The sequence below is a fragment of the Bicyclus anynana genome, chromosome 13 (assembly GCF_947172395.1).
Source record: "Bicyclus anynana chromosome 13, ilBicAnyn1.1, whole genome shotgun sequence".
Lineage (NCBI taxonomy): Eukaryota > Metazoa > Arthropoda > Insecta > Lepidoptera > Nymphalidae > Bicyclus > Bicyclus anynana.
This window is the reverse complement of record NC_069095.1, coordinates 16,319,443-16,333,582: the sequence shown is the minus strand read 5'-3', so window position 1 is coordinate 16,333,582 and position 14,140 is coordinate 16,319,443. Positions and strand designations below refer to the sequence as shown.

Below are 14,140 nucleotides of genomic sequence, written 5' to 3'. Positions count from 1 at the left end.
AGGTTCCACCGAGATTTGAACTCGGATCGCTGGATTCAGAGTCCAGAGTGCTAACCGTTACACCATGGAACCTCTGCTTACTCTTTCGAAAATACCTGTCATACGATAAAGAAATATTATCGTTGACCATCTATGAATTCTTTAACTTTTAATAGTCGAATATAAGGGCTTGTTCACACATGCAAACACCTTTGACGATTCGGCATCAATTACAATTAATGTTGACGAACAGATTATTCACATTTATAAAACGAAGAGTGATTTAAACATGATTCGTCACTGACGAAAATCACGTCTTGTGCAGGATGTGCGAGCAAATTAAAAGCTAATCGTGAACAACCTATATTCGGCTCACTGTAGAGTATGAGTAGCTTAATGTTAGTAGGGTCGGATTAAGGAGGTCTAAGAGAAGAAAGTTGTGGGCTTCCGTCAGTACTACCTACCTACATAATAAAACACAGAAAATTATGCGTAAATGACTATAACATTTGTCATATCGTCGAGGAACACGGAGACACGCAGACTCTCGTTGTGTAAATGTAGCTAGTTAATAAGAACACACAGAAAAATAGGCTTTAATGACTTTATTATGGTAAAACAATTGTTTTGGTACAAATGTTTACACATTGGCAAGAGCGGGGATGATGTCTGTGTAGACGGTGATGCCGTCGAGGAACACAGAAACACGCAGACTCTCGTTGTGTTCGTGTAACGCAGGCGGAGTGTGTCGGTGCGGGAAGAAGCCGAGCGCGCTGATGCCCAGCTGGCGAATGAAACGTGAGTCTGTACCACCAGGGAAAGTGCGCACTTTCAGTGGCACATTGCTGGAACAGAGAAAGCTTATTAAGTTTTGCTGTTCGTCCATAAATCCTAAAGACAAAAGATCGATTTTTAGAACTTAATCTATACTTATAATAAATCTGTAGAGAGGTCAATTCTGTACATGAAATATATTTCAAAAATAACTATCAGGGGGTGATAAGTGATCGATACTGATGCCAAAAATGCAATCAGTAGAATTTTTGTCTGTCTGTCTGTATGTTCTTTATAGAAACAAAAACTACTCGACAGATTTTAACGAAACTTGGTACAATATTCTTCATACTCCTGGGCAGGTTATAGTATACTTTTGATCGCGCTACGATCACTAGGAGCAGAGCAGTGAAGGGCAATGTTGGCAAAACGGGAGAAGTTACTCAATTTTTTGAGCTTCCGTCGCGTGGTATGTTCGTTATAGAAACAAAAACTACTCCACGGATTTTAACAAAACTTGGCACAATTCTTCTTCATACTCCTGGGCAGGTTACAGTATATTTTTCATTACGCTACCGTTAATAGGAGCAGAGCAGTGAAGGGAAATGTTGAGAAAACGGGAGAAGTTACTCCATTTTTAATGTCGCATGGTCCCTACCATAGGGGTAGTAGGATAGGGGCAAGATAGGGGTAGGGTAGGGGTAAGGTAAAGGTAGGGTAGTGGTAGGGTAGGGTAGGGGTAGGCGTAGTAGTAGGGTTTCACGCAGACGAAGTCGCGGGCGTCCGCTAGTAATAAATAAATAATTTCGAACCCATACGGGACCGACAACGTAGAAACCGCTATTTCTTTCATTGTCACAAAAAAACTTGGAACAAGATAGTGTTAGTTCGGTTTGCTTACAAGAAGACGAGTCTAATGAAGATGACATTAATGAACCGTCGGAGAGTGTAACGGAACCTTCACTCCCACCACTCAGCCCCTCTCCCAACGCGCAATACAAGCGGCTGCGGGCATACTCCGACCTTATATCACGTGAGTTTTAGCCGTGTTTTATAATCAATTAATATGTATAACAGTCACAATAGTTCAAATTCTAAAAATCAATCTCTTGCCTTAATCGAAGTATGAAATAATATGATTAAATCTGAAGAGTTGTAAGAGTAATGTATACCCATAAATTCTTCTGAATTGTTCCAGTCTTTATTTTATTCATATAGAATAAAGATTCAACAGGTCTTACTTTCTTTCTTCTTTCATTTTCTCTCTTTAAAAAGAGTTATATAACGTTAGAGATACTGTACGTATACTTACAGTTAGTCGATATCTGCTTTCGACGTTACCCAGTAGCATATTTACTATGATTTAGGGGTTGGCGACAATACCGATGAGTTCAACCCTTAATAACCGTATAATAAGAAACGTTCCTCCTCTACCTCGCACCTTTTTCTTTAGAAAGAGTTACTGCAATAAGTATACTTACAGCTTGTCGATGGCTGCTTTGAACGCCACCCAGTAGGGGTTGGTGCTGTCGACGCTGGTGGGGGCTACGTACACGTCCTTCTGTTCAAACTCATATGTCACACCGTCTCCTGCTTCAATGCACCACTGCTTTATCTTAGAATCAACAATATAATAGTTTCGTCGTCATCAACCCATATTCGGCTCACTGCTGAGCTCGAGTCTCCTCTCAGGTTGAGAGGGGTTAGGGCAATAGTCCACCACGCTGGCCCAATGCGGATTGGCAGACTTCACACACGCAGAGAATTAAGATAATAATCTGGTATGCAGGTTTCCTCACGATGTTTTCCTTCACCGTTTGAGACACGTGATATTTAATTTCTTAAAATGCACACAACTGAAAAGTTGGAGGTGCATGCCCCGGACCGGATTTGAACCCACACCCTCCAGAATCGGAGGCAGAGGTCATATCCACTAGGCTATCACGGCTCTTTAATATAATTAATATAATATAATAGTTTAAAAACTAAAAACAAAACACTTTTAGCACGCACTAAATATTACAAATTGATATGATTGATATTGATATTACAAATTGTTTATTCGTATTCCTGACAGCAAACCCTTTCATTTGATACCCATAACATGGGGGTGCATTTAAAATAGCCTGTCCGCCATCTTGGACTTCCGCCATATTGTATTTAAGTCACGTGACTATTGTTTTCGTATTTTTGACAGCAAACCCTTTCATTTGAAATCCATATCATAGATTTCAAACAGCCAGTCCGCTATCTTGGGGAGGCCGCCATATTGGATTTGTAATGACGTTTTTAGCAAGTCATATATTGCCATCAGAACTCAGAGCGTGTGTAAAATTTCATCCTAACCAAAGACCGAGGAATGGGCCAAGTTAAGATTCCAAGATTTTCTTAGTTAGTTACAAGTGAAAGCTAATAAAAGCTTGTTAAAAATAAAATTTAAATGAATAACAATAAATCTCCGCGAAAAAGAAACGAACTGTGTATAAAAATATGCAATGTTAACTTACACAGACGTATATAAATTAAGTAGAGAATTTAGAAAATTCTCAGATCTTTGTGATAGCCCAGTGGATATGACCTCTGCCTTCGATTCGTAGTGCATAGGTTCGGGGCATGCAACTTCAACTTTTCAATTAGGTATGTGCATTTTAAGAAATTAAATATCACGTGTCTCAAACGGTGAAGGAAAACAGCATGTGGAAAACATTCTACGTGTGTGAAAGTCTGCCAATCCGCATTTGGACAGCGTGGTTGACTATTGGCCTAACCTCTCTCATTTTGAGAGAAGACTCGTGCTCAACAGTGAGCTGAATATGGGTTGTTAATGATGATGATGATGATGATTCTATTGTACTGAATGAGAAGTTTTTTTTATTAAATCTTAATACCATATTTTCAAACTCCTCAAAGTTCACAGAGAGTGCCAAACGGATGTCGAAGCTGGCAGTCAACTTCTCTGGAATCACGTTGTTCTGAATGCCGCCCTGCGGATTGAATAACATAATTAATGTTTATGAAAGCCATGTTTATTGGAACGAGAAATTAATTAGAAACAGTAATATTACTCAACTAGCGGACGCCCGCGACTTCGTCCGCAATTTATCCTTCTTAATCCAATCCTATTGCAAAATCCGTTCTTTACGGACGCCTACTAACTATAAACTAACGGTCTAGCGGTTTTCAATATATCGTGATGACCTTTCGCATTTATTTATTAAGATGAACTAAGAGTCTTTAGGCTGTGGCGACCTGATTCGGAGAGGAGACTCGAGCTCAGCAGTGAGCCAAATATGGGTTGATAATGATGATAACAACTTAACAGTCACAATGTCCTACAAATTGCGTGGTACATTATCTCGTTCCGACGCTTAGAAATTTTCATTTCCTGGTAACTCAGTTAGCTACCAGAATCAAGAATTTTGGTAAATAAAAAAGTTGATTGTCTCATCAAGATGAAGCTACTCACGAAAAATTAACTTGTTAGTAATCAGTTGTAAAAAATGTTCTACGTATCCCTGACTATTAATTATAGACAAATTATCATACTTACATTTAACATGGTCAAGTTGACAGAGGTCACCTCACCAATAGTCAACTCGGGGTCACTCTCGAGCTTCGCTTTCGATTCCTTGCGCAGATCCATGAATTTATCAATGATATAGCGAATCTGAAAATGTGAAAATACTTATAAAATTGAACAATGTTAAGATAGAAGAGAACTACCGAGAATATAAGATGCCTATTCACTCTTGTCTTCATGTATGTCCAGTCAAGACTATTGTTTTTGTTTGTTTTTCATCTTTATCATCTTTATCAGCCGATGGACGTCCACTGCTGGATATAGGCCTCTTGCATGGACTTTCAAACATAACCGTCTCGAGCCGTTAGCATCCAACGGCTCCCACAAAAAATCAACATTCGTTTATTTTAATCCGGCTTAGTTTACAAGCACTTTTTAATTTGTAGACCAATACACCGGTTCGATAGGCAGATATGCATATAAAAAAATATTCGACTGGATCCCTTGACATAATAACTCTATAATTTTTAACGTGACTAACTTTATAATACTTATCTTTATAATAATCGTGTTTTTTTATTTTATTTTAATGCTTAAAATGTTTTAAATAAAAAAAGTTATGCTTGGAGTTTCTCTGCGTGATGGAATCAGAAATGAGGAGATCCGCAGACGAACCATGTCACTGACATAGCTCAGCGAGTCGCGAAGCTAAAATGGCATTGGGCAGGCCACATAGTTCGACGAGCCGATGGACGTTGGGGTCCCAAGGTGCTGGAATGGCGACTCCGCGCCGGAAAGCACAGTGTTGGTTGATCCCCTACTATGTGGACTGAGGACATTAAGCGGGTTGCAGGGAGCCGTTGGATGCTGGCGGCTCGAGACCGTTGTTTTTGGAAGTCCATGCAAGAGGTCTATGTCCATCGACTGATAAGGAGGAGGAGGAGGAGTAGTAGTACCTACCTAGTACTAGTACCTAATAAGTAATTGTTTATGAATAATTTTGCATGCCAGATTTAGGCTAAACATTGTTCAAATAATGTATTATCATCTTTATCACATGTTTGCATAAAAGATTAAGACGCAATATGCTTTGAATTCTAGGGATGAAGGGATGATAGCCACCGTTGATAACCCATTCACATAGGTCAATCATCGAACTCACGACCTCTCGGTGGTGAATCTTTTGGATCTATTGCTTCTAAGAGTTACAGTAACGAATTAGTACACTTTGTTACTTATTTACTCAACAAGATGAATGAACATATTTGTCATACAGTTATTGTTCGAGCTACTAAGTCCATCCAGCTTAAAACAAGCCTGTCTTGATAGACAGTAACTTATTGCTTGGAGGTTCGCCAAACGGTTAATGAAATCGATTTATAATTCAGAACCAACATTCAGGAGATAATTACTATCGACCTAGCCAGATACATATTTAGATGAGGCTTTGGGATAACGTTTATTATAAGTTGAAGTTACGTATGTATACCACAATTTGAGATAGTGTATTTCGCAATTTTTTAAGGATAAGTTAGTAGGTACCTTGACTGAGTTCTCACTAAAAGTGACGATGCAGTAACGGGTTAACTTGGGAGACATACAAGTTATGTCTACCAATATTTTAGGGTTATTATGTAATTCGGTATACCATTCAAACAATCAAACACTATATTGTTTTTCATCGTATTTTCGGTTTTGCAATCATCTAACATTGTGTTTTCAAGAAAATGACATAATTATCGACATTTTACGTAAAGTAAAATTAGTATAGTCGTGGTAGTAGCCGATAGTAATGTAATTTAACAAAAAACTAGTATATACGTAATTCCGTTGAAATAATTATTTTAGATAGAAACTAAAAATCATTACGATTTGATGTAAAATGGTGCGGTCAAGTTTATTTCGTTGAAATAACTATTTTAGATGATCACTAAAATGAAAATATACGATGAAAAACGATGTAGTGACTCATTCATTGGATGTTACACGAAGATACAATATAGGCCCGCTGATCATTGAATACGTAGAAATGACTGTGAATAGACAGGAATTAATGTCATTTCTAGACCTTGCGTTTTTAGCAATTCTCTCTCAAAATATTGCACAAATTACAGTCTGACGCGAAACAAACTTATCTAAATATTATGTAAAGCTACAGAAAACGTGGCGAGCAAACTTCTAGCAAACACTTCATCGAATATTCACGAACCTTTTCTCCGCAGTTGTCCGGGAGGAGCAGCGAGCCGTGGCCAGATTTCCCTGGACATGTAACTGTCACATCTGGTGGAGAGACATATTTGCTTTGTTTTAATCTAAAAACTGTGTCTAAAAACCACTATCACTCAAACTAATTACTATGAAACCACAACTATTTTAGGCCAAATTTGAAAGAAAGAAAAGAAAGAAAAAAAAGACCTTTATTTTTAAGTAATGCCACATATCACATTATATATAAATTATAACATATTATGGCCTAACTGTCCACTCAAACAGTGGAGCACTGAAGAATGCCCTGTAATATGTGGCATAACCTAGAAAAAGGCCCCAAATCAGCATTTTGCCGCATACTTTTAATGCAAAAAGGATGCAGCACTGATTTTCAGTTAGGACCCAGTTCAGGTGCCGCCACGCACACAGTTCGTGCATTCGTGCATTTGCAATTCGCAAGTACATTTTTTTTTTATTTATGAAAAGTAAGCGCTTGACTGAGATCTCAATATCTCGGTGTAGTGATATTACTATTAAAACCTACTACTGTTTCTTTCATCGTAAATAGTTATTTCAACGATCTTGACATCGTACCTACTCTTAATTTTATATCAAGTGGTAGTGATTTTTTTCTTTACCATCACCTAACATGATTGTTTCAACAAAATTTCGGAAATTAACTTTTTGTTTACAAAAATTTCTGTTCGCCTTTAGCATCTAACAGGCGCCCGCGGGATCCTTTAGTTTTTCTAGAATGAGAAGTAGCCCCATTAAAGAAGAAGGCCCCATTAAAATCGGTTCAGCTCGGTTAAACAAAATGATAGACAGAAAAAAAAGCTTGATTGTTTTTAGTACTCTGTAACTAACTAATGTATTTGCGCTTGAGAAATAGTTTATTGAAAACACAGATAGACACTTAAATTTTATTTATATGTATTGAATTAAGAAAAGTTTTACTCACGCCATATGCTCCTCTCGGCGTTGTAAACCACGAAGTTGTCATCAGGACTGGCGAGCCCCTCGTCCAGCGCGAACCCGATGTTCAGGTTCCTGAAGTGATCCGTCTTCACGAACTCGCTCATACCATTGTGACCTCCCACCTCTTCATCTATTACTCACAAAACGTACTAATTTTTTTAAAAAATATTTGCCATACATATTGTCACAGGTAGTGACAATATGTATAGCAAATGTTTGCCATACATTACACTACCTGCGACAACCAAGTTTTATTTAGTAAATATTCAGTCTGGAATTCTTTTACTCTTTACAATCACTATCGTTGCGGGAATGCAATTTAAGTAACATTATAAATGCGAAAAAGCCGTGATAGCCCAGTGGATATGACCTCTGCCTCCAATTCCGGAGGGTGTGGGTTCGAATCCGGTCCGGGGCATGCACCTCCAACTTTTCAGTTGTGTGCATTTTAAGAAATTAAATATCACGTATCTCAGTCGGTGAAGGAAAACATCGTGAGGAAACCTGCATACCAGAGAATTATCTTAATTCTCTGCGTGTGTGAAGTCTGCCAATCCGCATTGGGCCAGCGTGGTGGACTATTGGCCTAACCCCTCTCATTCTGAGAGGAGACTCGAGCTCAGCAGTGAGCCGAATATGGGTTGATGACGACGATAAATGTGAAAGTTTGGATGAATGGGTGTTTGTAGGTAATTTAATCACTCTGAACCGCTAAATGGAGCACGAGTACCTAAGACTAAGAGGTAGTAACTTTATAAGTTACAGTATAGTACCTACCTACCCTACCTTTGATTTAATGTAACTAAGTTTTGTAAAATCTGTGTAATGATGATAAAAAAAAAATTTAATGCTTTCAACAGTTATTTTTTTAAAAGCTTCGTTGTATACACTGCCAACTTTGTTGAGTTGAAACAACATTTACAATCGTACAAGTTTTATTTTTAAAGAACACTTAGGAAAAGAGTTGCATAATGTATTTACTTATATTAAATCAAAGTGTATTTTAACCTCGCATAACGATAAATTTAGTTTTTATGATAATAACTTTCGTACATTGTAACTAATATACAGCGGCGTAGCGTGCCTATAGTCTTGGCAAGTTCAGTGAACACTCCCATGATATGCGGGCGACGGGCGGAAAGACTGCGCGAATGTGAAATCGTGCGTGCGGGGAAGTGACGTGCATCAGTCGTGGTTTTCATTCATCGCAACAAGATTGCGCGGGTGTGAAATCGTGCGTGCGGGGAAGTGACGTGCATCAGTCGTGGGTTTTCATTCATCGCAACAAGACTGCGCGGGTGTGAAATCGTGCGTGCGTAATCTGACTTTTTTTTTATTCTTTACAAATTAGCCCTTGATTACAATCTCACCTGATAGTAAGTGATGATCTAAGATGGAAGGGGGCTAACTTGTTAGGAGGAGGATGAAAATCCACATCCCTTTCGGTTTCTGTACGACGTCGTGCCGGAACGCTAAATCGCTTGGCGGTACGTCTTTGTCGGTAGGGTAGTAACTAGCCACGGCCGAAGCCTCCCACCAGCCAGACCTGGACCAATTAAGAAAACCTCAATCGGCCCAGCCCATGGGTAACGAACCCAGGCCCTCCGTCTTGTAAATCCACCGTGCATACCCCTGCGCCACGGAAGCCGTCAAAACGTGCCGGTTGAGTACCTAAATCTGAAGTTATTTTTCCCATGTTGCTGGATATCGAACATAGGACTACTCTATTAAGAACCACAGCACTATCAACCGGACCACAGAGGCCTTCAAAACCCTCCCTTGTCCTTCAGATACACCGTAGAAGACAGACCGTGTTGGACCAGTGGGTATGACCTCTGCCTCCGATTCCGGAGCTTGAGGTTCCGGAGGAGGAGGTTCTTAAAATGCACCTTCAACTGTTCAGTTGTGTGCATTTGAAGAAATTAAATATCACGTGTCTCAAACGGTGAAGGAAAACTGCATACCTGACAATTTTCTTAATTGTCTGCGTGTGTGAAGTCTGCCAATCCGCATTGGGCCAGCGTGGTGGACTATTGGCCTAACCCCTCTCATTCTGAGAGTAGACTCGTAGACAGACCTGGTACGAAGCTCAAATGCAAGGTCCTCTTCAACCTGATGCCCCTGCTCTTCAACCGCCGCACCGCCTCTATGTACTGCACACCAGTGGTCTTCATGTCTTGCACTCCGCGCGCGTAAATAACTCCGTCCACTATACGCGCTTCGAAAGGAGGGTAGGTCCAGCTTTTCTGAAACATTGTTACATTGTAGACTCCGCGCCACGAAAGAAGTACCGCAGCAAAACTTGAACTAATTTTTTTTTTTTTTTTTATGCATTATAGGCCAGCGCTTGACTACAATTAAGCCTGATGGTAAGCATTAATGCGGTCTAAGTTGGAGCGCGCTTACCTAGAAGATGCCTATTCACTCTAGCTTTGAAGGTGTCCAAATTGTATTTGTCAGGAAACACAAACGCCGGAAGGGCATTCCAAATTTTTGCTGTACGAATTAGAAATGTAGATGCAAATCTTTTCGTACGAGTTGCCTGGACATCCACATTATATGGATGCCACCGTTTTTTTACAGCGCTTTTCACAAATGACAATAGAACCGCTATCACAAAATGCTAATGACCGCCATTAAATATATTAACGCCGCGTCTACGAGACTTGTTGTGACTTGTCGTAGCGGGGTATACAACCTCGTTTTCTAAGTCAAAAGTCAAAGGCAAAGTCAAAATTCACTTATTTCAAGTAAGCTTAGTTTACATGTCCGTTTGAAACGGACGGTTTGGAACAGATTTTTAGGGATCCGTAGTCAACAACTTATAGCTATACAGTCAACGGCGGGATTTTCGAATTTACTAAAACGCGTCATATAAAGACTTATACTGGACCGATTTTGAAAATTCTTACACCAATGGAAAGCTTAATTATCAGCGAGTAACATAAGTTACATACATATATAACATAAGTACATTTTATCTCTATGTTTCATCTTCAGGAACGGGAAACTCACAAGTAAAATCGGGGCGACTGCTACTTATTAATAAAATGAGATAGTGTGTTTTAGCAGACTCAAAAGTGATTACAAAAATAAGAAAACTAATGTCGAACAAAGGTTATGATTCACAAAATTTGTCAGGACAACTTAATTAACAAATCAAACTGTAACCAAAATAAGACCCTAGAATGGCAGAGAATGACCTTGAGTGAAGTCGCGCACTTGTGAACGATGTGTGTAGGGTTAAAGGATCCTTTGACTGTTAACAAACATTCCCCTTTTCCACTCAAGTCACTCTCCCCGCCTATCCCAACCCATAAATAATTACACAACAAGAGATGTGGACGGCTCAAACTCCACGAGCACACTGAAGCCGTCCGTACCGCTCGTTGCAACGCGGCGATAACATGTGCGATTTGAACAAACCTCGAATACAGGAACGACGTCCATATGCGAGTTGAGTAGAATACTCGGCAGGTTGGGCTCCAGGCCTTCCCAGGTCATCACGAGGACTGGCTTCCGGGGCACCGCTTCGACCACCTGGACTGGCAGGCCCAGCTCGACGGCCTGACGTCTTAAATACGTCAGACATTCATCTGTATACAAAAGTGTTACGAATTCCTTGAGTACGGATGGTTCATTCAAAATTTTGATGTTATAAATAGGAGGTACTTGTATAAAGTTGGTAAGGCAGTGATTGTATGTACAACAGGGTGATTATACGGTGATTGATGACTTGTGTTCAGTTCTTTGTTGAGCAACGTTCTTACCGTCACATTGTTTTGTCGTGTTAGTGATTTTGTGAAATAATGTTTTGTAGTGCAGTTGTACATAAATATATTGATTTAATTTATTTGTTTATTTTTTTTTAAATATAAATATTATGTATATTTTTTGACATTTCTTAGTGTAACTTAACTGAAATATGTAATTTACTGTGGGCATAGAGAACATATCGATTATGGTCTTGTAGCCATATGGTACTTCGATTCTCTTTCTACAAACGCTTTATGGGAATGACAATCACTATCGACAGGTCACGTGATCAAGTTCTGTCATTCCCATACATTTTGTTAGTTTTCATAGCGTTAGCGTTTGTAGAAAGAGAATCGATGTGCCACATGGCTAAGGCCCAAGGAAATGCATTCTAAAAGATAGGAGGGACCTGCTCGAAATGTTTCCCCCTACCACAAAATGATAGTATCGCGTTGTGACGGCCTCCGTGGCGCAGTGATGTGCGCGGTGGATTTACAAGACGGAGGTCCTAGGTTCGATCCCCGAATGGGCCGATTGATTTTTTCTTAATGGGTCCAGCGGCCTTATTATGTATCTCAGTGTACCATTCAAACAAGTCACTGATGATTTTTGTTGTATTTTCGTTTTTGTGATTATTACCGATATCCGTAACACATGTAAGTAACTCTTGAGGGTGAAAAAATTGCTAATATCCGCAGTAATTAGTGACTCGACATTTCCCTCGTGCGTATTTCTATTCCATCCCTTTGACAGGTTGTAGGTAATTTTGGTGTAATTGGATCTTCAAATTAATCTATACTAATATTATAAAGCTGAAGAGTTTGTTTGTTTGTTTGTTTGTTTGATTGAACGCGCTAATCTCGGGAACTACTGGTCAGATTTGAAAAATTCTTTCAGTGTTAGATAGCCCATTTATCGAGGAAGGCTATAGGCTATATATTATCCCCGTATTCCTACGGGAACAGGAACCACGCGGGTGAAACCGCGCGGCGTCAGCTAGTATTATGATAAAATATAATATTTTTAACCCTACTTGAATAATATTCATTTGTTACATTATTCTGTATTATTCTGTATTTTTTCAGAGGTAGTTTTACTACTCCTAAAAGAAAGTTCCAAACTCGCACTAATTTATGTAAATTTAGAAAGTGAAATAAACGATTTTTTTTATATTATGAATCTCGTGAAAGAAAGATATTACGAGTATAGCGAGGGATAATAAAATAATAATATTAAGATTAATAATAATATTTACGAATTATTGATGATGGTGAATTAAAATTACTTATATGGCATTATAAAACATACTTATATACATACATACATACATACATACATCATATATGGCATTCTGTACATACATACATATACATACATACTTATATGGCATTCTGTACAAATTCAGTCTTCATCATAAATCGAAGACTTATTAGTAGTTCTAGAAAATAATACAAAATCTACTTAAACTTTTGATTTTTATTGCCAATGAAGAATGTATAATATGGTATGAAATACCAAAGAAAGACCAAAGAGGAAATAACATGATCATTGCACATGACATCGTTAATTCGATTAAAAATTTTGACGATCGTCGTTGCATAAATACACTGACGTTAACGAATATGATTTTTTTAACAGCTTAAGGTTCCCAAAATATTGGATTCGGGCAAACATAAAGAAAAGAAGACAAATAACAAAGTTATCCTTTATAGGTTTCGTTTTTCCTTTTGAGGTAGGGATCCCTAAAAATATCATTATGTCTGGTTCACACGCATCTTGCCTATTTAGGTCCGCTAATGGTTGCCTACCAGCTATTTACGTACTGTAATTAATATTGGGATGGACGCTGCGTATTCGGAGGTAATCCCGTAGATTGGCCACCGCGGGCTCGTTAGCGTAGTCTGTCATTGTATACTGCGGGCTAAACTTTCTAGGTCACAATTGGCCCGCTCTCACCCTTTTTGTTATTATGTTCTATATTTAACTGTAAATATTTGGCGCGGTTCGGTTTTTTATACATAGTGTTTTTAACCGCATCTTTTTATGGGGAGATTGAGTATGGATGGATCATTTTTTAAATAACTTTATTGCATTTAATAAAGAAAGAAAATACACAGAAAACACCAAATGTTCCGTGCGAACTTATGAAGAAAAATGATGATGACGTCACATGCGAAATTAATTTTTTTACAAATTATTTCAGTAAATACTAAAATTTTACATTTATAAAAGTTTGCAATACATCATATTGATCTATTGTCAATTTTCGACACGAATGCACACGTCAGGATGGCCGAGCGGTCTAAGGCGCTGCGTTCAGGTCGCAGTCCACTTCTGTGGGCGTGGGTTCGAATCCCACTTCTGACAATTGCTTTTTACATACTTGTATATGTAAACATTTTAGGTGTTAGCTTCTAAATGCTTTTTTTTAAGTAATACGAGTGTGATGAAATATTAATAAACAATATTATCGCCATTTATTTCTACAATTATTTGATTTATGTAATGGATTATTGCCATATATACCGCATAGTCTAACGCAAAACAGCGTTTAAAAGTAACCATGAGAATAAAGCAAAACTCCATACATTGCAGATAATAGAGTTAATTAGGCTAAGTATAGTGCATGCGAATTTTAAAAAGCATGTCTCTAAGTAATGGAATTATATTTCCCTGCTGAATATTACTAAACCTATAATTCTATACATTGAACAAAATTACCAATTTATATTCAGCGATAAATATACTTTCTTATTTTATTTCTGTCTGTGTTTCTGTTTCTGTATTAATTGTCTAATATATCGAAGTGGTTTTAACGCCGTACTCATAGTTAGATTATACAAAAATCTGGAGTAATTTCATCAAAATATGCACGATGCGTAGATGAATAGTTAGTGCCTAAAAGTGTAAACAAGCAAAGAACAA

At 38.3% G+C, this 14,140-nt stretch overlaps 1 protein-coding gene and 2 non-coding genes across 3 annotated transcripts; 1 reads left to right on the top strand and 2 right to left on the bottom strand.

The window, feature by feature from the left end:
* Nucleotides 1–72, bottom strand: Trnaq-cug (transfer RNA glutamine (anticodon CUG)). Its single transcript has one exon. It is a non-coding gene; the product is annotated as a tRNA-Gln (tRNA).
* Nucleotides 73–569: 497 nt separating this feature from the next.
* Nucleotides 570–13,200, bottom strand: LOC112058061 (aminoacylase-1). The gene is made up of 9 exons (XM_024098728.2): nucleotides 13,039–13,200; nucleotides 10,886–11,055; nucleotides 9,537–9,705; nucleotides 7,443–7,589; nucleotides 6,483–6,553; nucleotides 4,304–4,420; nucleotides 3,642–3,737; nucleotides 2,235–2,368; nucleotides 570–824 (listed from the first exon to the last, which is right to left on the bottom strand). Exons 1-9 carry the CDS (start codon nucleotides 13,121–13,123, stop codon nucleotides 620–622), a joined length of 1,194 nt encoding a protein of 397 aa, XP_023954496.2. The 5' UTR covers nucleotides 13,124–13,200; the 3' UTR covers nucleotides 570–619.
* Nucleotides 13,201–13,498: 298 nt separating this feature from the next.
* Nucleotides 13,499–13,582, top strand: Trnal-cag (transfer RNA leucine (anticodon CAG)). Its single transcript has one exon. It is a non-coding gene; the product is annotated as a tRNA-Leu (tRNA).
* The last annotated feature ends 558 nt before the right edge of the window (nucleotides 13,583–14,140 follow it).

Bases quoted from the DNA above. Each gene is read 5' to 3' on its own strand.
- LOC112058061 (XM_024098728.2), bottom strand. From the start codon at position 13,123: ATGACAGACTACGCTAACGAGCCCGCGGTGGCCAATCTACGGGATTAC. The intron at 7,590-9,536 runs GTCTGTCTACGA...TGTGAGTAATAG, and splicing joins GCATTTGAGCTTCGTACCAG to ATGAAGAGGTGGGAGGTCAC. The intron at 3,738-4,303 runs GTAAGTATGATA...TTCAATCCGCAG, and splicing joins TCAACTTGACCATGTTAAAT to GGCGGCATTCAGAACAACGT.